This window comes from Osmerus eperlanus, chromosome 3 (genome assembly GCF_963692335.1).
Source record: "Osmerus eperlanus chromosome 3, fOsmEpe2.1, whole genome shotgun sequence".
Classification (NCBI taxonomy): Eukaryota; Metazoa; Chordata; class Actinopteri; order Osmeriformes; family Osmeridae; genus Osmerus; species Osmerus eperlanus.
Genome location: NC_085020.1, coordinates 7,011,220 through 7,032,866, shown reverse-complemented (window position 1 = coordinate 7,032,866; position 21,647 = coordinate 7,011,220). Strand labels below are relative to the sequence as shown.

The window sequence follows — 21,647 nt, the reverse complement described above, 5'->3', positions numbered from 1 at the left end:
CTTCCTTCCTTCCTCCAGATTGCCTTGCTCGCTGCTCCTTTAGTCTCATCTCCCTTTCCAACGTTCCCCGTCTCTTCATGTCTCCTGCTCCTCTCCTGCAACCGTCCCCCTGACTATTAGCATTAATACAAGAGCCTCCCTCAGATCAGCGACTGATCGGCCAAGATCCACTGGAGCAAGACAGTGAGCTTCCTTCAGACTGGTCTATGATCAGCTTCCAGGACGTTATGATACAGCTCACTGTTGTTCTGCTCTGTGCTGCATCTGAGGGCCAGAACACTTCATTTAGAGTGAAAGAGGGATATTTGATCTCGAAGCTTGATCGTGAATGTTTGGGCTGGCCTGAAGGCAGGGATGTAGTTGTTTGTCCTGTCTTCTCAGGAAGCATGGCTTTCACCAGTGTGGTAGACCTCTCTGTGGGAGAGAAATGAAGAGTCCTGTACTCATGCCATTGAAAATGTCTATGTTTGATACAAAAACATAAGAAAAGGCCAATTTCTAGGAATTTCACGTCCTGTTTCACCTGGAGTTAACAGTGGCTTCGTCTGGGAGTTGCATTTGCTTTGAATAAGGAGCCCAAACTCTTCTCTGAAATGTCACTAGCAGTATGGCACTGAAGTTGCGTAACTGTACCCTTGGCTGGCGCACGTCAGAATGACTGTATCGGACCGCTGAGATGTTTCGGCTGGGTTCAACTTTTAGACACACGCATACACACACACGCACATACTACACTTCGACAATTAATTATTCAAAATTCCCCATCTCACCCCCTCCTGCATCCTCAGTGTTGACGTTTGTCTGAATGATTCATCAACCCGTTTAGCAAACACCTCAGTTGCATGTGCATGTGAGGCTTGCTTTCAGATAACTTTCTCTGTCATCCCTCCATCCCAATATTTTCCTCTCCTCCTCTCTTCTGTAGACTTTTCACACTTTCTTTCTTTCTTTCCTACTTTTGTTCCTAGTTTTTTCTTCTTCTTTTCATTTAATTTTGTTTCCCACAGTGAAAACAAGAATAGACCACTCAGCTGTCTCAAGTAATATCTAGAGGTTGACCGGTCTTGGCAAGGTTCTGTAGCTCGGCCTCTCTGACCTCTCCCTTTCTCTCTTTCTCACTCTCTTACTCTCTCTCTCTCTCTTTCCTCTCCCCAAACCCTCTCTCTTTCTGTCTGCCTGTGCCACAGCTGTGGTGCTGGAGCCTGTCAGCACTGGTGTAGTTAGAACACTCAAACAGAGACATACAAGCAGAGAGACAGGTCACAAGCAAAGAGACAGGTCACAAGCAGATAGACAGGACACGAGCAGAGAGACAGGTCACAGGCAGAGAGACAGGTCACAAGCAGAGAGACAGGTCACAAGCAGAGAGACAGGTTGCAAGCAGAGAGACAGGTCACGAGAAGAGAGACAGGTCACAAGCAGAGAGACAGGTCACAAGCAGAGAGACAGGTTGCAAGCAGAGAGACAGGTCACGAGAAGAGAGACAGGTCACAAGCAGAGAGACAGGTCATGAGGAGAGAGACAGGTTGCAAGCAGAGAGACAGGTCACGAGAAGAGAGACAGGTCACAAGCAGAGAGACAGGTCATGAGGAGAGAGACAGGTCACGAGCAGAGAGACAGGTAACAAGCAGAGAGACAGGACACGAGCAGAGAGACAGGTCACAAGCAAAGAGACAGGACAGACAGAGGCAGAACACAGAGAGACAGACAGAGAGAGAGAGAGAAAGTGCTGCTAGAAGAACAACAGAAGTTCTAGCTATTATGTAAGATCCATCCCCTTGACTTGGAAGTGTGTCATTGTTCGGGATAAGAGCTCCCCTGAGGGACTGCTGAGAGGGTCCCCTGGGCCCTGCTGAAGATAGGGCAGAGGAGGGAGAAGGAGAGAGAGCGGGAGAGGTCGGGAGGGCAGTGAAAAGGAGTGACACACTATTTGTTAGTGGAGAACGCGTGGCAAAGTGTTTGATGGGAAACAGCGAGATAAACAGAGGTGTCAGAAGCAGAGATGATGGACCAACACAGAAAGTGATGAAAGGCAGAGAGAGGAGAGGCGGGTGAGTGGAAGGCAGAGAGAGGAGAGGCGGGTGAGTGGAAGGCAGAGAGAGGAGAGGCGGGTGAGTGGAAGGCAGAGAGAGGAGAGGCGGGTGAGTGGAAGGCAGAGAGAGGAGAGGCGGGTGAGTGGAAGGCAGAGGGAGGAGAGGCGGGTGAGTGGAAGGCAGAGGGAGGAGAGGCGGGTGAGTGGAAGGCAGAGGGAGGAGAGGCGGGTGAGTGGAAGGCAGAGGGAGGAGAGGCGGGTGAGTGGAAGGCAGAGAGAGGAGAGGCGGGTGAGTGGAAGGCAGAGGGAGGAGAGGCGGGTGAGTGGAAGGCAGAGGGAGGAGAGGCGGGTGAGTGGAAGGCAGAGGGAGGAGAGGCGGGTGAGTGGAAGGCAGAGAGAGGAGAGGCGGGTGAGTGGAAGGCAGAGGGAGGAGAGGCGGGTGAGTGGAAGGCAGAGGGAGGAGAGGCGGGTGAGTGGAAGGCAGAGGGAGGAGAGGCGGGTGAGTGGAAGGCAGAGGGAGGAGAGGCGGGTGAGTGGAAGGCAGAGGGAGGAGAGGCGGGTGAGTGGAAGGCAGAGGGAGGAGAGGCGGGTGAGTGGAAGGCAGAGGGAGGAGAGGCGGGTGAGTGGAAGGCAGAGGGAGGAGAGGCGGGTGAGTGGAAGGCAGAGGGAGGAGAGGCGGGTGAGTGGAAGGCAGAGGGAGGAGAGGCGGGTGAGTGGAAGGCAGAGGGAGGAGAGGCGGGTGAGTGGAAGGCAGAGGGAGGAGAGGCGGGTGAGTGGAAGGCAGAGGGAGGAGAGGCGGGTGAGTGGAAGGCAGAGGGAGGAGAGGCGGGTGAGTGGAAGGCAGAGGGAGGAGAGGCGGGTGAGTGGAAGGCAGAGGGAGGAGAGGCGGGTGAGTGGAAGGCAGAGGGAGGAGAGGCGGGTGAGTGGAAGGCAGAGGGAGGAGAGGCGGGTGAGTGGAAGGCAGAGGGAGGAGAGGCGGGTGAGTGGAAGGCAGAGGGAGGAGAGGCGGGTGAGTGGAAGGCAGAGGGAGGAGAGGCGGGTGAGTGGAAGGCAGAGGGAGGAGAGGCGGGTGAGTGGAAGGCAGAGGGAGGAGAGGCGGGTGAGTGGAAGGCAGAGGGAGGAGAGGCGGGTGAGTGGAAGGCAGAGGGAGGAGAGGCGGGTGAGTGGAAGGCAGAGGGAGGAGAGGCGGGTGAGTGGAAGGCAGAGGGAGGAGAGGCGGGTGAGTGGAAGGCAGAGGGAGGAGAGGCGGGTGAGTGGAAGGCAGAGGGAGGAGAGGCGGGTGAGTGGAAGGCAGAGGGAGGAGAGGCGGGTGAGTGGAAGGCAGAGGGAGGAGAGGCGGGTGAGTGGAAGGCAGAGGGAGGAGAGGCGGGTGAGTGGAAGGCAGAGGGAGGAGAGGCGGGTGAGTGGAAGGCAGAGGGAGGAGAGGCGGGTGAGTGGAAGGCAGAGGGAGGAGAGGCGGGTGAGTGGAAGGCAGAGGGAGGAGAGGCGGGTGAGTGGAAGGCAGAGGGAGGAGAGGCGGGTGAGTGGAAGGCAGAGAGAGGAGAGGCGGGTGAGTGGAAGGCAGAGGGAGGAGAGGCGGGTGAGTGGAAGGCAGAGGGAGGAGAGGCGGGTGAGTGGAAGGCAGAGGGAGGAGAGGCGGGTGAGTGGAAGGCAGAGGGAGGAGAGGCGGGTGAGTGGAAGGCAGAGGGAGGAGAGGCGGGTGAGTGGAAGGCAGAGGGAGGAGAGGCGGGTGAGTGGAAGGCAGAGGGAGGAGAGGCGGGTGAGTGGAAGGCAGAGGGAGGAGAGGCGGGTGAGTGGAAGGCAGAGGGAGGAGAGGCGGGTGAGTGGAAGGCAGAGGGAGGAGAGGCGGGTGAGTGGAAGGCAGAGGGAGGAGAAGCGGGTGAGTGGAAGGCAGAGGGAGGAGAGGCGGGTGAGTGGAAGGCAGAGGGAGGAGAGGCGGGTGAGTGGAAGGCAGAGGGAGGAGAGGCGGGTGAGTGGAAGGCAGAGGGAGGAGAGGCGGGTGAGTGGAAGGCAGAGGGAGGAGAGGCGGGTGAGTGGAAGGCAGAGGGAGGGCGGTGGGGCCATGATGATTATATACCCCGTCTGCATCTCTTTCTTTTTTTGCCTAAATCCTCTTCCTCTTTTCCTCGCTTTTTTCGTGAGAGGCCATCCTGGCAGAGTGCCACATAGTGGGTGCTGGTTGTTGTCAGAGTGGCAGCCATGTGGGCAGAGTGGTTAGTGTGGGCATTGTGTAAACAGGCTAACAGGGCCTAAGAGAAAGACATAGATGACTGATTGAGACCAGCCAATCACCTTGAGTGGAATAGCTTTTTTCAGCCAATCAAACAGATTAAACAGCCAGACAGAAGCTTTATAAACATGGGTGTTTCTCTTGATTGAGTATCGCCTCAGAGCCCTAAGATGGTTTGGGTGTGAGGAATGGCAGTGCGCTTCCTTGTTTAGCAGACACTTGATCTAGGCTTTATCCTGGCTTCAGGAGGTTTACACAGTGTGGAGACAGCTAGTATGTAGGGGTATAGGGTCTACATCTACACCCCCCCCCCCCCCCCACACACACACACACACACCCACACACACACACACACACACACAAACACACACACGCACACACACAGAGGTAAATAAATCACCATCTCCTCACATGAGCCACCTACTGGGCCTGTCTGCTGTGGTATGCACTGTCACGCTGCCTGCCTGTGCCTGACAACGTACTCCTGACCGCTTTTCGTCTCACCAATAGCCTCACTGACTATTACTGAGGATAAATAAGTCCTGAGGCAGGAGTCTTTCAGCCACGTTCAGAACAGAAACATGTGTCTGAGACAGCTCCTTTCCTGCATCGTCCTCCGAGCTGACCCTATACACCATTGGCTGTTTAAAGGCTACAATGAAACACAACCAGGAAGAGCTACTGCGGTAGCACAGAGCCTCGTTTCCTCCTTTGTCTTCATCGCACTCTCATCCAGCTACACATGTCAGAGACAGATGACCCTCATCCCTTTCTCTCGGTCTTATTGAAAGTAATTCATCACGCACCGTAAGATGGCTGGCTTGCTCCTCACCAGCATCATTGAGCCTGGTTATAGATTAGCTCAATGACATCAGATCAGCAGCCTCAACAGTGGCATCGTACTCCATTAAATCTAATTCCATCTTTGTCCTGGCCCCCGCGGGGTAGAATATGTGTGTGCGTGCGCATGCATACGATTTCCACAATGTGTGTGTGTGTGTACTAGTTGCACAATGTGTATGTGAGGAGCGGGGTGGCTGTGAGGGTAAACTCGTGGTGGCTAATCCTTCCACATCCCTCTAACCCCAGAGCTTGGCTGTCCGTCTATCCGGCAAGGATTACCAGGGGTGGTGTGTGTGTGTATGTTTGTGTGTGTGTGTGTGATGGGGGGGGGGGGGGGGGCAATGATGCTGGCAGCACTGTGGTAATCTGGTCCGGTTACGGTGGCCTGAGGGATCATTAGCTGATTCATAACTCGGTTCCGGTTTTGTGGAAAACTGGATTAATATGGGAAGCAGGTGTAGGTTCAGGCAGGGAGCCGCGGATGACAGAAATGTGTGTGTGGGTGTTGTGGTGTTTGGGGTGAGGGGTGGGGGGTGAGGGGTGGGGGGTGAGGGGTGGGGGGCACATGCCTAATTGTGTGAGTGGGTTTCTGGATTTACGTCTGAGATTGCAATGCGTGTGCCTGACTGTGTTCAGAGGCGCTTTGGTAAGGGTGGGTAAGCGGGTTAATGAAATAACCTATGGCTGGAAACACAGAGCATCACTGGGAGAGTTACAGAACTGTGTGACACAATGTTCTATTACTATAATCACACACAAGCATCATTACACAACTAAGGTCAAATGGAGTTTACATATACACTAATCTATATTGTATGCTGCTTGAATAGACACACCAGCGGGAAGTCTCAAAATGCCATCCTCTGACCTAAAGCGTTTGACTAAAATTTGATGAACCAGAGTTGTTTTTGACGGCAACAGACTGTCCATACTCTAATTCTAATTTCCAATACATTTTTGGGATGACTTTATTGTGAACAGCTGAACGCAATGTAGGCTTGTCTTCAGTCTACCTACAGTACACTCTTACATCCCCCCTCATTCTGCCGTCTCTTTCCTCTCACTCTCTTTTATCTCAGCGCTTTCTCTCTTTTCCATCCAATCTAGCACTCTCTCTCTTTTGCTTCAATCTTTACCCCTGTCTCTCTAGATAGTCAACGGCAGCATGTTCATAACGAAGAGCATCCTGGACGGAGGGAAACAAAACAAACGTAAACGTCACAGAGTGAGCTCACGGGGGGGGGGCAGATTAGAACTGATGGATGTCCTTTTAGGCGAAACTGCTGCATTAAGAGCTTTACTGCCTGTTGTCATGGTTTCCTGGAGGTCTTTTTGTGTGACGGTGATTGTGGACCTGCTCTCGGGGGCATTAACGCCACCACCCAGTCTGTTCCCCTGCATCTCCTCAACCAGCCTCGTGGCTCCCGCCCTTCCCTGTCCACCTAAATACCAGCTGACCTGCTTTCACTAAGCCTGTCTGCCCGTACTCGGACAAAGGCCAAACCCAGACAGCCCTCCGTGTCTTAAAAAGAGATTTTGTTGGAAAAAGACTCACAATGAGGCATTCTGAACCTGGGCGGGTCATGTGGGAGCAGCGGAGGGCAAGTGTTTCCTCCAGCGTGTCCATGCCAAGGAGGGATCTCAGAGATCTGAGCTGCTGGAATCGAAGGACCACCTTCATTCACAAAGCTGGGGCGTTAGCTCAGTGAACTAATTCAAACCCGGTTTCAGGCAGCGTCAATTAAGATGCAAGCCTTGTCACTGAACCACGTCATTTGACTACAGCTAAAGTTCCCCTCTGACTGTCTATAATTGATAAGGCATGCATGTCGGGTTACGCCAGCTCTATATTTAATCATTCACTCAGTCGAGTAACACCTACCCCTTGCACATCCATACATGTTCATGTTTGTGTGTGTGTGTGTTTGTGAGTGTGTGCTTGTCATCTGCCCAAAGGTCTCAGCAGCTGTAAGGCCTGCTGCTGTGAATTGGTACTAAATTACCAGAAATGAAATGAAATGGCACAATCGATTTCAGCTGAGCTTCTGGAGATGAATCCAAATTAAAACTATCACTGGGTGAAGAGACATTATTTCTGACGTCTGGCAGCTTTGGGAGAAAGGGTGGAGCGTAGTTCCCAAAATAGCACCTCTTTCATCTTCCTTAAGAAATATTGACAATGGCAGCCTGACCTGAGATAAAATATCTGCTAACCTTTTATTTCAAAGAGACCTTATCTGTACATACCTCCCTCACATGTCTCTGCAGACACTGTGCCTTCACTGCCCTCTTCCTGCTGGGCCAATAAAGTTTTTCGAACATCAGTATCATACGTTGGTGTAGTACTGTTAAGTGCCAGCACTGTATGTTTGTCAACTACATTTTTTTACTTTCAAGCTGAGGATCTCTGAAGACTCACGGCACTCATCTTGTGGGTCTCTGTATTCCCAGGATCCCTCAGTGCAGAAGATGGGTGGGTGCAGGAAGAAGACCGTGTCCTTCAGCAGCATGCCCTCTGAGAAGAAGGTGGGACTCTTCTGCTCTACAACACCCAGTCACACTGAGATTAGGAGAGGAAGCATCTAGTCTTTTAGGGTCTTATACACGTTCTTGTTGTCTTCCTCCTATCAGGTGAGCAGTGCGGCAGACTGCCTAGCCTTCATGCAGGGGGGCTGTGAGCTGAAGAAGGTGCGTCCTAACTCGCGGGTCTACTGTCGCTTCTACACCCTGGACCCGGACCTCAGCTGTCTGCGCTGGGAGCCCTCCAAGAAGGACGGAGACCGCGCCCGCCTCGACATGGGCACCATCAAAGAGGTCCGCACTGGCAAGAGTACTGAGACCTTCCTGCACAACGGCCCAGCAGCAGAGCACCTGGCTGAGGAGGCTGCCTTCTCCATCATACACGGGGACGACTACCAGGTAGACAGGACGAGAGCTGCCACCCTGCTGAGGAACCACTGCCTGCATCACTCATCTAAAGTTCAATTGAAAATTAAATCCTTCCTTCCTTCCAACCTTCCTTCCTTCCTTCCTGTCTCTCTCTCTCTCTCTCTCTCTCTCTCTCTCTCTCTCTCTCTCTCTCTCTCTCTCTCTCTCTCTCTCTCTCTCTCTCTCTCTCTCTCTCTCTCGCTCTCTCGCTCTCTCTCTCTCGCTCTCTCTCTCTCTCGCTCTCTCTCTCTCTCTCTCTCTCTCTCTCTCTCTCTCTCTCTCTCTCTCTCTCTCTCTCTCTCTCTCTCTCTCTCTCTCTCTCTCTCTCTCGCTCTCTCTCTCTCTCTCTCTCTCTATCTCCCTCTCTCTCTCCTACCTTCCTCCCAACCTTCCATGCCTCTTTCCCTCCCTCCAGTCCCTGGACCTTGTGGCTTTGTCAGCTGACGTGGCCAACATCTGGGTGACAGGCCTGCGCTACCTGGTGTCCCACCCATCTGTCATCGGAGGGGCCAGCGGGGGAGGTTTCGGGACTGGCGACGGGGGGCTGGGCCTGGAAGGCAGCCTTGGCAGCCGGATGAGGAGTGAATGGCTGGCAGCAGAGTTTGCCGAGGTGGACGAGGATGGCTATGGCATTGTGGTCGAAGACGTGGCAGTGGCCACCATCTGTAAGCTGTGCCCGGGCATCAAGGAGGCCAAGGTGAGACTGGTCTGGAGTCTGAATATGTTGGGAGTGGACTAATCACACTCATATGCATCACGACTTGTTATTACATGTACTATACTAGAGATTCATCCCCTCGCTGTGCATTCCGTCACACTTTCTCTCCCCAGTCATCACACCTCTCTCTGGAACATGCAGGGGTGCAGTTAAAACATAACATTCTACTCACAGCCTGCTTAGAACTCTAGAGCATGTAAATAAACAGAGACTCCCAAGATCTCCTGCTACCTCAGTCGGATATTAAAGGAAGCTGATCTGCCCAACTGAAATCTTTTTACAAGGAGTGGCTGAGGTATTCTTAGACCTGTGATACAAACTGAACCAGACACAGGCAGCAGATGGAATAAGATTGCAGATGGTGTTGCTGTTCACAGACCTGAATAGCACCAATTACGTGTGTGTGTGTGTCTTAAGGGGTACTTCAGGTGGTATCTAGGCAATAACTACCCACTCTCGATCTCGAAATGTAATCACAATGAGTGTGTATGCATATACATGTGTGGGTGGGTGTTTTGTGTGTGTGTGCGAACGTGTGTGTGGCAAGGACATATAGGTTAAGTGGATATAAGATATATTATCTCATTGCTGAAATCATATGATGAAGGTTCTAATATCCATTTCAACAGGGAAATAAACCGAAATAAAATCGGAATTCATTTGAGAATAATAGGGAATATTATATTCATTAATTCACTTCAGTTATGACTTCTGGATTGATATGGATATTAGATTTCCTTGGCATCAGGCCTTTCTCAACTATTTGTATGTATTGAGTCTAGGTCTAAGCCTATTATATTGCATATTGAAAATATACAGTTGCTTTTTTACAAACTTTTCCTTTCCACCTTTAACTCCATCTCCCTTCCTGAACTTATGTCATGTTTATTACGCCTCTCATCCACATTCTTCCTCCTTGTCCTCCTTTCGTTCCTCTCTGCACCTCTCCTCCTCCCTGCCCCTCCTCCTCTCTGCACCTATCCTCCTCCCCGCCCATCCTCTCTCCCCCAGGTTCGTCTGCGGTTCAAGGAGATCCAGCGCAGCAAGGAGAAGCTGACGTCTCACGTGACGCGGGAGGAGTTCCACGAGGCCTACTGCGAGCTCTGCACACGCCCAGACGTCTACTTCCTGCTGGTCCAGCTGTCTAAAGACCGGGAGTGTCTGGACGCCCAGGACCTGCGTCTGTTCCTGGAGACAGAGCAGGGTCTGTCCTTGGCCACAACTGAGGGCTGCATGGAGGTCGTCCGGCGCTTCGAGCCCTCAGCCCAGGGCAGGGAGAGAGGCATGCTGGGCCTGGACGGCTTTGCCCGCTACCTGCAGTCCCCTGAGTGCCAGGTGTTTGACATGGAGCATCAGGGGGTGTGCCAGGACATGACGCTGCCCCTGTTCCACTACTACATCAGTGCCTCCTACCGCTCCTACCTGCTGGATGACCAGGTCCACGGAAGGGCGGACCTGGGGGGTCTCACCAAGGCCCTGCAGGCCGGCTGCCGATGCCTGGAGCTGGGAGTGACCGACGGCCCAGAGGGCGAGCCTCTCCTGGGGGTAGACTACGGTCCCGACGCCCCCCGCCACCATCACCACCACCATCACCACCACCACCACCACCACTACACGCCAGTCAGCATCCGCAGTGCCCTGGAGGTGGTCAACAAGTACGCCTTCCTGACCTCTCCCTACCCCCTGCTACTCTACCTGTGCCAGCGCTGCTCCCCTTCCCAGCAGCGCACCCTGGCACAGCACCTGAGGAAGGTGTTCGGGACCCGTCTCTACACCCCAGAGACCCCGCCCGTCAGCCTGGGAGAGCGCCTCGCCACCCTGCCCTCCCCCGAGCAGCTCAAGGGTCGGGTCCTCCTGGTGGGAAAGAAGCTACCGCCGGAAGAGGACAGCTCAGAGGGGGAGGTGTCCGAAGAGGACGAGGAGATAGGGGGCGGTGGCCCCCTGGCCGGACGCCGAATGACCATCCCCGGAGAAGAGGAGCTGGGCGTGGTCTTGGTGGTGCCGCCACCCCCCCAGCCCAGGAGGCTCCGCCTGTGCAGAGAGCTGTCTGGCCTGGTTAGCGTGGCTCGCACCGGGAGCCGCAGCTTCTACGCCCACCGCAGCGCCTGCAAACAAGCCCAGCAGCACTCCCCGCCCAGCACCCCCACCACCCCGGGCACCCCCCAGCCCCCCGAGCCCCCTTACTGGACGCTGTGCTCCCTGGGGGAGGGAGAGGCGGGGCGGTTGGCCAGTGAGAACCCGGAGGAGCTGGTGGGCTTTACCAAGCGCACCCTGACACGGGTGCGGCCCAGCTCGGTGCGTCTGGACTCCAGTAACCCCAACCCCCAGTGCTACTGGAAGGGCGGGGTGCAACTGGTGGCCCTCAACCAGCAGACCCCCGGCGCCATGCTGGATCTCCACAGGGGCCGCTTCACCCAGAACGGCGGCTGCGGCTTTGTGCTCCGTCCGTCTGTCATGAGGGATGAGGTGTCCTACTTCAGTGCCCACACCCAGGGCTGCGTTCCAGGCAAGAGCTAACATGCTGTTTTCAAACACACACACACACACACATATCTTTGAATTACTCCACTGCAAATTCATATTTCATGTTTTCACTTTGAAAATTACATTGGCATTCGGTTAATTGCTCGAATGCATCATGGCATCACATACCCGACGTACAGTATGTTCACGATAGAGTAAACCAGCGTCTGCTGCTGTGGCAGGTGTGCCCCCTCAGACCCTGCGGGTCAAAGTGATCAGCGCCCACAACCTGCCCAAGCCCCAGGGCGCCGGCGCCAAAGGCGAGGTCATCGACCCTTACGTGGTGCTGGAGCTGCACGGCGTTCCTGCAGACTGCGCCGAACAACGGACTCGCACCGCGGCCCAGAACCAGGACGACCCGCTGTTCGACGAAACCTTTGAGTTCCAGGTTGGTCTCTCGGTCCCGGTGGTATCGAAAGAGAGTAGCGTTTTACATCATTGTCCATGTCCCATTGGAGTCAATGGAAACTGTTTTCAATTCCCACCACTGATTGTGGTATCAGTGGTGGGAAATGTGAAGGGTTGGAGGGCTTAATGACCATGAAGAGGAGGGCTGGAGGCCTGTTCAGGAAGAGGAGGAAGAGGGCTTTGCCTTAACTTAGCTCCTCAACCCTGAGGCCAGTAACCCAAGCCTTTGCAGGGGGGGGGACTGGAGGGCAGTGTGGCGTGACTCCTAACACACACACACACACATCCACACACACACACACACAAACACACACACAGGAAACTGTGTATAGCTGATTGTGTGTCTGTCAGGCATCTCAGGCTCAGACAACTCACGCTCTCATGTGTCGTCAACACCTCAGCGTTGTCTTGTTAGAAAGCTTATCTTTGATAGGAATACCAGGACATCCAGGTCTCCTAAGACATGTCAAGGTTGTGTCTATTCCACCACATATGAAGCCCCATGTACCCAGCAATGCCTTCTTACTGTTTGTATGTGTGCGTGTGTGTGTGTCTTTGTGTAGGTACAGTCTGTGCAGCGTGTGTTAGCACTTCTATGGGTTGTCCCCTACATAAAAGCAGACACACACTCCAGCTTACTAACATGTCCTAGCTCAGTCAGGCCATGATGTTCCTTCTACTGCATCAGACACATAACAAGCAGGTTCACATGCTGGAACACAAACCCAACAGACCCAGGCCTGGACCCCTGAGGGCGCACCTTAATCTTCAATCCAACCCACCCACCAGCCTCCTTATCTGACCCTCTCAATAACCGCCATTTCTAAATAAGAAGGAGGTCACTACTTATGTACTCTCTCTCTCTCTCTCTCTCTCTCTCTCTCTCTCTCTCTCTCTCTCAATCTCTCTCTCTTTCTTGCTCTCTCTCTCAATCTCTCTCGCTTTCTCTCTCTCTCACACACACACTCACACACACATGTAAGCACACCACATGCACAAACACACAACCACACACTCATCCCTTGGGAATAAATGTCTCTTGTTGGTTGAATTAGTTTCCTGTTGCCTGGAGTGTAAGGACCTCATATTGCTATGGAACACCAGGGGGTATATAAAACACACACACACCCCACACACACGCATTCGGTGAGTGGCTTCAAATTGTGTGCTGGGTCGGTATGTGATGTATATGTGTGGTGAGGAGAGGAGGAGGAGGAAAGTCCATCTATCACAAACACAACTGGGAATGTGTGTATTAATTCACGTGTCCAGCACACAGTCAGCAGAGTATTGTGTGTGCATGTGTGTATGTGTGTGTGTGGGGAGGGGGGTTCTAATTCTGATTTGGCTAGTACCTTTCAGTGTGAAAATGTACATGTATTTTTTGTGTCAGAGCATGCTTGGCTGAAATAAATGACGCTTAATGTATTTTTGGGTTATGTTTCCTCTCCTGTGTATGGATATGAATAGTTAGATACAGTTAATATATAATTTAGGATCTTTCATTCATTCTTGTTTCAGAGGTTCTGTTGACTAAAGTGGCAAAAGAAATGTTTGATTCGTTATGCAGAAGTATATATTGAAGCTGCACCGATGCTCATATACAATATTTCTTCTTCAGAAATGAACATTTCAAGGATAAACATTAATCTTTAAACCGGATTTTCCAACCAAATGCATAAAAAAATCTGTTTTCACATTCACATGAATATGGGGATGAAGATAACACAACTAACGTCAGTATGACTCAGTATTTATGTTCTAGCATAATCTGTTCTCATCTCATAGTGTTGATGGTGTCTCCTCAGGTCAACATGCCAGAGCTAGCCCTGCTGCGCTTTGTGGTACTGGATGACGACTACATCGGAGATGATTTCATTGGCCAATACAGCGTCGCCTTCGAGTGCCTTCAGACTGGCTACCGCAACGTGCCCCTGCTGGGCCTAGCCGGAGACCTCTTGCCCCACGCCAGTTTGTTCATCCATGTGGCGGTGACCAACCGGCGAGGGGGGGGCAAGGCCCAGAGGAGGGGGCTGTCGGTCAGGCGGGGGGTCCGGCGAGGGAGGGAGTATGTCACTCTCCGGAACACGGGGATCAAGGTCCTGGACGACACCTTCCGCTCAGCTAGCGCCCCCCTCAGGGAGGCCACGGACCTGCGGGAGGACGGCCAGGTGAGCCAAGACGGCTAAATGCTGTAGCCACAAATTATTTGCTGCACCTTGTTCTAATTTTACCATTTGACCTGCTACTCCTTCGGAATTTCATTTTGAGAGGATGAGTGGATCATTGAGGATCTGATCATCTTTTTGTCAAATCAGGTCATTGCACAGCTGTTGTGCAGATACCTGATTGACCCTAGTGATCCCACTTGCTGTCTTGATCATGAACAGCAGTTTGGCATGAGGTTGAATGTTTCCGAAGGTCCAGATCAGGCCAAAGGACAAAATGCTCGGCAAGACGGATTTGTTGAACATATGGAGAATATGTGTCTACTTGAAAGTGGTTCAATTTCCCTGAGAAAGAACCGCCTCAGTTAATCCATGCGCATTAGTTGCATTTGAAGTGATCCTCAATTTAGACTCCTGGGTATCTGTAAACTGAGACTCAGTTTTACTAATACACCATTAATCTTAAGGGGGAGGGGACGACGACGACTATTATTGTGTTCCTTCTAAAGTCTATGACCTTCTCTTTCTATTGTATTGTCTGGGGTTGTATTGCAGAATGTGTGTATGTGTGTGTTTAAGGGGGTGTGCTATGAGGTATGCGGGGTTATGGACCTTGGAGTTGGGAGCAGGGGATAGAAGCCTGGGGCCGGTGGACTGGAACTAGAGGCTGCATCTGGCCCTAACATGCTGAACGACAATGTTTTTGACTCGTATGAGCGGGTGGGTTTATATTTAGGTGGAGTCGAAATAGGTCTTGTTCTCAAGTTGTTGTAGGAGAGTAATTTTGGACTCGATTGCGTGACTGTGATGAAATCAGACACTACCTGTGAGTCCTCTGTGGGGTGGAAGAAATGGAGAGAACGCGAGGAAGATAGACAAGTGGAGAGAAGAGATGAGGATTACACAGAATCTATAAATACCAGCATAGGGAGGACAGATAGACCTGGTCACAGCGCAGACCAGCTTATCTCTACATATACACAATCTTGACTGACACACACACATTCAATCTTACCTTTTCAATCTGGGATTTTTCTTTGACATACATTCTCTTTCGATTTATCTCGATCTCTATCTCCTACTCTTTGCCATGTGTCCAGCTGTGGTCTCATCTGCTACGGTCTATTATTCATCATGTCAGCCCCCCCCCCCACACACACACACACACACAGTCCTCAGGTGGATATGGTAGCCACCAGTGTGTAACTGCTTGTCCTGTGTCCCAGTGGTTCTTACAGCTGGGTAATTGCCAGAGATTCCTGGCAGAATGTTAGTTAGAACAGCCCTGGGAGGGAAATCAGTTGCAAGTATAGACAATGTTTATTCACTGTGTATAACTGTCTGTTTAGTAAGTGTATTTGTCAGACGTGGCTTATGTCAACATGCCATACTGAAATCCAATGAGTTACTGTTTTGATATCAAATACTCTACTTTCACTGTATTTAAGAAGGAGGTCAGAACTTATTTTCTCTCTCTCTCTCTCTCTCTCTCTCTCTCTCTCTCTCTCTCTCTCTCTCTCTCTCTCTCTCTCTCTCTCTCTCTCTCTCTCTCTCTCTCTCTCTCTCTCTCTCTCTCTCTCTCTCTCTCTCTCTCTCTCTCTCTCTGTCCCTTTATCTCTCTCTGTCTTTCTTTCTTTCTCTCTTTCTCTCTCTCTCTCTCTCTCTCTCTCTCTGTCCCTTTATCTCTTTGTCTTTCTTTCTCTCTTTCTCTCTCGCCCTCCTCCATGTTCCAGAGTGCCACTGTCAATTTCAAGGAGCAGTGTGGGCTCCCTCCGGTGTCCAAGTTGAAGCAGTGCATCCAGAGCTTGGCCACCCGTCTGCAGAGCCCAGAGGGCCCTCCAGGAGCCACCATGATCCTGAGGGATGGCTACCCCTGTCTAGAGCCACTGGCCAGCCTGGCCGACTCCACACGCAAGCTCCTGACCGCTTACGACACGGTGAGGAAGCCATCCATACCGATAGACTGCGTAGGCATGAAGGAGATCAAGAGACGGAGGGAGAGAGACATACGCGCGCATACAACCACACACGCACCTCCGCACGCAGGCACACATGCACACATGCAGAGGGACATGCATGGCCTCACACGCAAACATGCAAGCTTTACACACACAACACCACACAAGGGCATGCAGACGAATGCACCAACACACACTGTGCTCCTTTCCAGCTGTGCTCCCTCCCTCCCACTCTCTCTCTTCTGTATTCGATCACCCACCTGCTCGCTCTTTCTCATCACTCCCCCTCAGTCAACAGAACAAATGGGTAGGAGAGAGAGGGATCTAGAAAAAGAGGACGAAGTGAGAAAATCAGGAAATAGATTACATTTGTGTTCATGGAATTCTTTATCTGGGCCGAGGAGGCTTTTGTTTTCTCTGTGTTTTTGTGAGCCCATTGCGAGTCTGTCTCTCTCTCTCTCTCTCTCTCTCTCTCTCTCTCTCTCTCTCTCTCTCTCTCTCTCTCTCTCTCTCTCTCTCTCTCTCGCTCTCTCGCTCTCTGTGTGTGTATGTGTGTTTCTTGCTTGCTAGCCTAGCGGGGCAGTGTGAGGAAGTCACAGTTGGTCTGAGCTCCAGACTGTTACATCTCACCCCCTAAGCCTTCATTACACATAAGCTTAGTCATCAACCCAACCCCCTACACATGCACACAGACACACACACACACACACACACACTCTTCCCCCACCACCCTCCAGCCAGTCTGTTTGCCATCAGTCTTTCCATTTCTCTCTTTCACTTTCCCTGCTGTTGCCCTCCAGCTACAAACAGCCTTTCCATCTCTCAATCCATTTGTCCGTAGATGTGAAGTGATATTTGTGGCCCTTTGGTCTGTCTGTCTGTCTGTCTGACTGACTGTCTGTTGGTGTGTCTGCATGTCAGCATGTCGGTCTGTCTGTCCATGAAGATAATCACCCAGCATCCCTCTGCGTCCACACTGTTTATTCCAGATGATCTCCGCTCAGAAGCAGCTGATAGAGAACGCGGACACCGTGCAGGAGAGGATCGCCCAGGTGCAGAGAGAAGGTGAGAGATGGAGGGCTGGAGGAACAAGAACCACTGGAATAAGCGTGGAGGAAGCAGCAGTACTTGCTATGACTGGAGGGCTTCTTCTTTTTATATTCTCATGCCCAAATCAGGAGAAGGACTGCATGAAGCACCCTTTATGGGAGAAACAAAGGGAGGGAAGGAGGGAGAGAGAGACACACACACAGAGACAGAAATGGAGACACAGAGACTGGAAAAACAAACATGAATTTGAGCCCATCATGGCGCAGACGTCAAAAAGGAATTGGAAGGGTTGCTTAGCTTGATTGAGCTGGAAAATGCTTCTTTGTTGCTTGATGTAAACAAAGGTCAAGTATGACTGTGCTATGTAAATAAAGTTTGATGTGAATCGCTTTGAATGCGTGGTATGACCCTCCCCCCACCAGGGATGGAGTTCCACGAGGAGCTGCCTCGGCTGGGGGAGAAGGAGGGCCTGAAGGGACGCAAACAGAGCAAAGCCCTGGAGAGTTTCACATGGAACATCACTGTGCTCAAGGTGAAAACTCTCTCTAGCTCTCTCTCTCTCTCTCTCTCTCTCTCTCTCTCTCTCTCTCTCTCTCTCTCTCTCTCTCTCTCTCTCTCTCACACACACACACACACACACACACACACACACACACACACACACACACACACACACACGCGCACACACACATACACACACACACACAGTCACACAATCACCCACGTATACACAGCACACAGCACACCTCTTTCTCCTTTTCATTTTCTCACCCACCTCCCTTCCTCTTGTTCCTCTACCCAGGGTCAGTGTGACCTGCTGCGCAGTGCCAAGGTAGACTCCCTGGACGCCCTGAGGCAGCTGGCTCTAGCCTGTGAGGCCTGTGGCCTCACCTCCACCTCCTTCTCCTCAGGGGACCACTACGTCCCTCACAGTCTGCCCACCCGCAGGGGCAGCACCCAGGGCAACGGACGCATCTGAGCCCCCCCACCCCCTCGCACACACCACCAGGGGAAGGGGCAGGAAGGAGTGGAGAGAGATAAGCTGAGAGGCATAGAAGGACAGAGAGGCGGAGAACAGATACAGTAGAGAGAAACATCGTGAGAACGCGGAGGCTGAGTAACAGTGAAATGAGAGATAGAGAAACATTAGATAGAAAGAGTGAGTGAGAGAGAGATGGAGAGAAAGGGGTGGATTTATCTAAAACCCTTCTAAAACCCATTCCTTTATTCAGTCCAGTGAGACTACCAGTCTAGACTAGAGGCGTGTACCTACACTAATCTTAAGGCCTTACTATGTGTGTGTTTCAGGGACTAATCAGTCCAATAACAGGCTACAGCAAGAACTCATGAATGTTCTCATATAAGTATTAACAAAATGTCAGGAAGGTGCGCTTGAATTCGTCTTAATGTATTTCTGATGGACAGAAGTAACATGAAGCTTTCCTCAAAAAGGAATCTTGACCAACTGACATTCTGATGACTCTGTCAAGCGATGTGCTGTGATGTGGTGACAGAAACTTGAATTTCTCAAAGTCCCACTCTTTCATGACCAAACCTGAGACATTTCCATTGTGACAGCCTCTCTTCCAGTCTAGTGCCCTGAAGGCTCCAGTCACCTAATGGTCTCTTAGAGATGACCCCATACCGTTTCTGCTTGGGGGGGGGGGGGGCCCTAAAGGCCTGACATTAACACCAGAGGGGGTGGGCCAAGGTGGGGGGGGAGGTGTCACTCAGAGGCTGAGTGACTTGCCTCCATACTGCTACAGTCCTACAGTACACCCCTGGATACTCCCTTGCACGCGAAACGTCTAAAATGTTGAGCTAAATCCAGTGGTGAAGCTATCTCCCTCCAGCCCATCCTCCCCTTTTCCACTTCATGTTAACTCATAAATACTAGAGAGAGGGAACCTGAGAGGAGCTATATGTTGGCAGCTACTGGAGCGCCAGCTACAGGGTTCAGGGCAGCTCCGGGTCAACCCTGCAGGGCTCACATGGCCTGGCCTGATCAGATAGCTCAGATCTGGGGGACTGGGGCAACGCTGAGCCTTGGGCAGGGGAAGGAGGGGCGGAAAGGGGAACCACTTTCAGTGAGTGGTTGGGAAAAGACCTTGATCATATGGTATTTCGAATCCTTCCATATACGTTGAGAATTGATTTGAGCCTTACTGTTGTTAATGGTTGAGTTCAATTGGGTTGGTTCATTTGGGACTACAGTTTTCTATGGGTGGTGTTCTGCTAGATGACAGATTCAATGTATTTGAAAGGATATAAAATAATATTTGGCTCATATTATGACCCTGACTGAATTAGTAATGTTTCTCCATAGAGTTTAGAAAGCTCTTGTGACTGTAAGTGTATGGACTGCAAGAATTTTCCCCTCTGCACAGTTCCCTGAAACTGAGTGGAATTTTGGTGAACTGTGAGTCAATCTAAGTTATACAAATATGGTGCAGGTGCTACTTACTCATTTATGTGTGCTTGCCCAGTTGTGGTGTTGTACTTCAATGTAAAATATTCCATTGTAAATGTATTTTGTTTAGGAGGTAAAATGCTTCACACTGTATAAATTAGTTTCCTAACTACAACCCAGCAGTCTCCAGTGGATTTGCTGTGGCCTTTAAATTGAACACGGTACCAGTTTGGCCTTGTTTGAATACTAAATACCCAAACCAGTATGTGTTATATTCAAATGTTTTCCTGAGAATGTTGTGGCGGCAAGGCTAATTTGAAGGTTTGTCTCTGAGAGAGTTTGAAGAATTCGGTCATTGCAGTCAAATGGTTTTGAGTTTTCTACTTGGTGCCCTAGATTACAGAGACAGTGTTAGGGAAGATCAGAGAGACCTGCCGGGTTCAACCCAGCCCAGAGCACAGATATAAAGACAGGAGATCATGGGGAGAATGGGAAATATTCCTCAAGGGCCTGAGTAAGTTGTGAACTACACACGTGTCTATCATCACTGCCGTTTACGGTGTGCATACAAACATGTTTGTGATAAGAATGCTGGAAGAATCTGACCAAAAAGCAGCTGCATGCGTAGGGTTGGGCCTCTGAGGTGCTGGGATTGAAGGGGCTGCAGTTAGACACCTCGTTCCTGTCCTCCCCCTCACATCACGGTTTTATCCATCGCCTGTTGCCTGCTGCACCATCCCACCTCCACCCACCCGTTCTTTTCTACCTCCGTCTATCTATTCCTCCATCCCTCTCTCGCTCTCCCTGCCCGTTTTGCCCTCAGTATTTGCATTGTCTCTGCCTCTCTACTCTCTTTGATTTGATCGGATCTTCCTCGTATCCATCTCTCCCTCTCCTCCTCTTTCCTTCCTGTGTTTCTAACTGTGTGTGTGTGTGTGTCAGTGAGGGCGGACAGGATATAGCCAACAGTGTGATGATGCTCTGCTCCTCTCCTCTCCCGGTCTTCTGGTTCTCTCACTGAGCCCAGGCCCACATGTTTGAGCCAGAAAGGTGCTACTGTCTGAGTCACGGCTACAGGAGGAGGTGACCTGTGCCTGCCCTCAGTTTGTGTGTGTGTGTGTGTATGAGAGAGAGAGGTTTGCCAGAGGAGGGTAGGTCTCTGTCTCCACCTGCAGTGCTTCTTAATTAGCAACCGCAAATAAAGTGACAGCACACGCGTCTATTGACTTCTATTAATAACCGTCTGACTCACTGTAAGCATGCCCTAGAATATCACACATCTGTCTTTCTCCTTCTCTCTGTCTCTGTCTCATTCTCTCCTTCTTTCTCTTCCTCTCCTAAATCCATGTACCTTTGTTAAATAAAACAGGATCAACTTACCTGTAAAGTGGCCGCTTCTACATAATTGATGAGTAGCTCCAGTTTGAAGCCACCATATAAGCTTTCTGCCCTGCTTTACATGGGTTTCACAAAAACAGGAAGTAGGTCGGGGGAGAGAGGGTATCGGTGAGGGTTGAGGGACAGGTGAGGTGTGTTAAGGTGATGGACAGATGGAGGGAAGGAAGGGGAAGGGCATGACGTAATGTATTGATGTGAGCCTCAATGTGTTTAACCCCTGAGGCGCATCCATGAATAAAGCCACAGAGGACTATTATGCCTGTGCTGTAAAACAGAAGTGTTGAGAGACCTTTATAATCTACTGTTGGCACTCTGGTGAGACACCACAGTGCTTTACTATCGTAACTCTCTCTAACTAACCCACCCACGTGTCTTAAACGACAGTAGTCAGTCCTCTCAGCCAGACCTGGTGTTACACCAGAACTGGAACAAATAGAAGTTGAATTATTGTCAAATGTATTTTAAACATGTATTAGCTAACCCTGGGGGCCATGGTCAGAGTTCATAGCCCACCAGGCATGCTTAATTGAGCACAGAAGAAGTGTTTGAAAGGTTTTTAGGGATTTCATAGTCTAACTGATCCAGGCCTAGGCCCTACCATTCTAGTCGTGTGTATTGATCTCTCTTTTTCTGTTCTCTCCTCCGACTAGTAAAATCCATGGATGTCTGTCTAGCGCTCTTGTCACTGTACTTTGTCTTTGTAAAAATATATAAGAGAGTATTTATTGAAAGTGACAATTGTGTTTTAAAACCAATACATATTAAATGGACCTTGCTTTTATTTTGAAAAGCTACTTTGTTTTCTATCTAAATAACCAAATGTATCCCAGACTAAATAAAATATTTTACTGATCATTACCTCTCGCCTACTCTCCTTTCTCTGCAAGATGATGGAATTTGTGCCTGATTTTACGCGCCATGTGTATTTGTTGAGTTACGAGAAATTAAGTTCAACACTTTCTCCAGTAGGTGGAGATATTA

The 21,647-nt window shown here is 51.0% G+C and overlaps 1 protein-coding gene across 1 annotated transcript in view; it reads left to right on the top strand.

The window, feature by feature from the left end:
- Window positions 1-21,524, top strand: part of plcl1 (phospholipase C like 1) — a 39,650-nt gene extending 18,126 nt beyond the window's left edge. The window contains exons 2-11 of the mRNA XM_062456916.1: window positions 7,557-7,631; window positions 7,737-8,024; window positions 8,449-8,730; window positions 9,763-11,257; window positions 11,457-11,662; window positions 13,491-13,853; window positions 15,584-15,787; window positions 16,798-16,873; window positions 17,281-17,390; window positions 17,661-21,524. Coding sequence (XP_062312900.1) covers window positions 7,557-7,631; window positions 7,737-8,024; window positions 8,449-8,730; window positions 9,763-11,257; window positions 11,457-11,662; window positions 13,491-13,853; window positions 15,584-15,787; window positions 16,798-16,873; window positions 17,281-17,390; window positions 17,661-17,837 — 3,276 coding nt within the window. The 3' untranslated portion in view covers window positions 17,838-21,524. The remainder of the gene's footprint in view (window positions 1-7,556; window positions 7,632-7,736; window positions 8,025-8,448; window positions 8,731-9,762; window positions 11,258-11,456; window positions 11,663-13,490; window positions 13,854-15,583; window positions 15,788-16,797; window positions 16,874-17,280; window positions 17,391-17,660) is intronic.
- The last annotated feature ends 123 nt before the right edge of the window (window positions 21,525-21,647 follow it).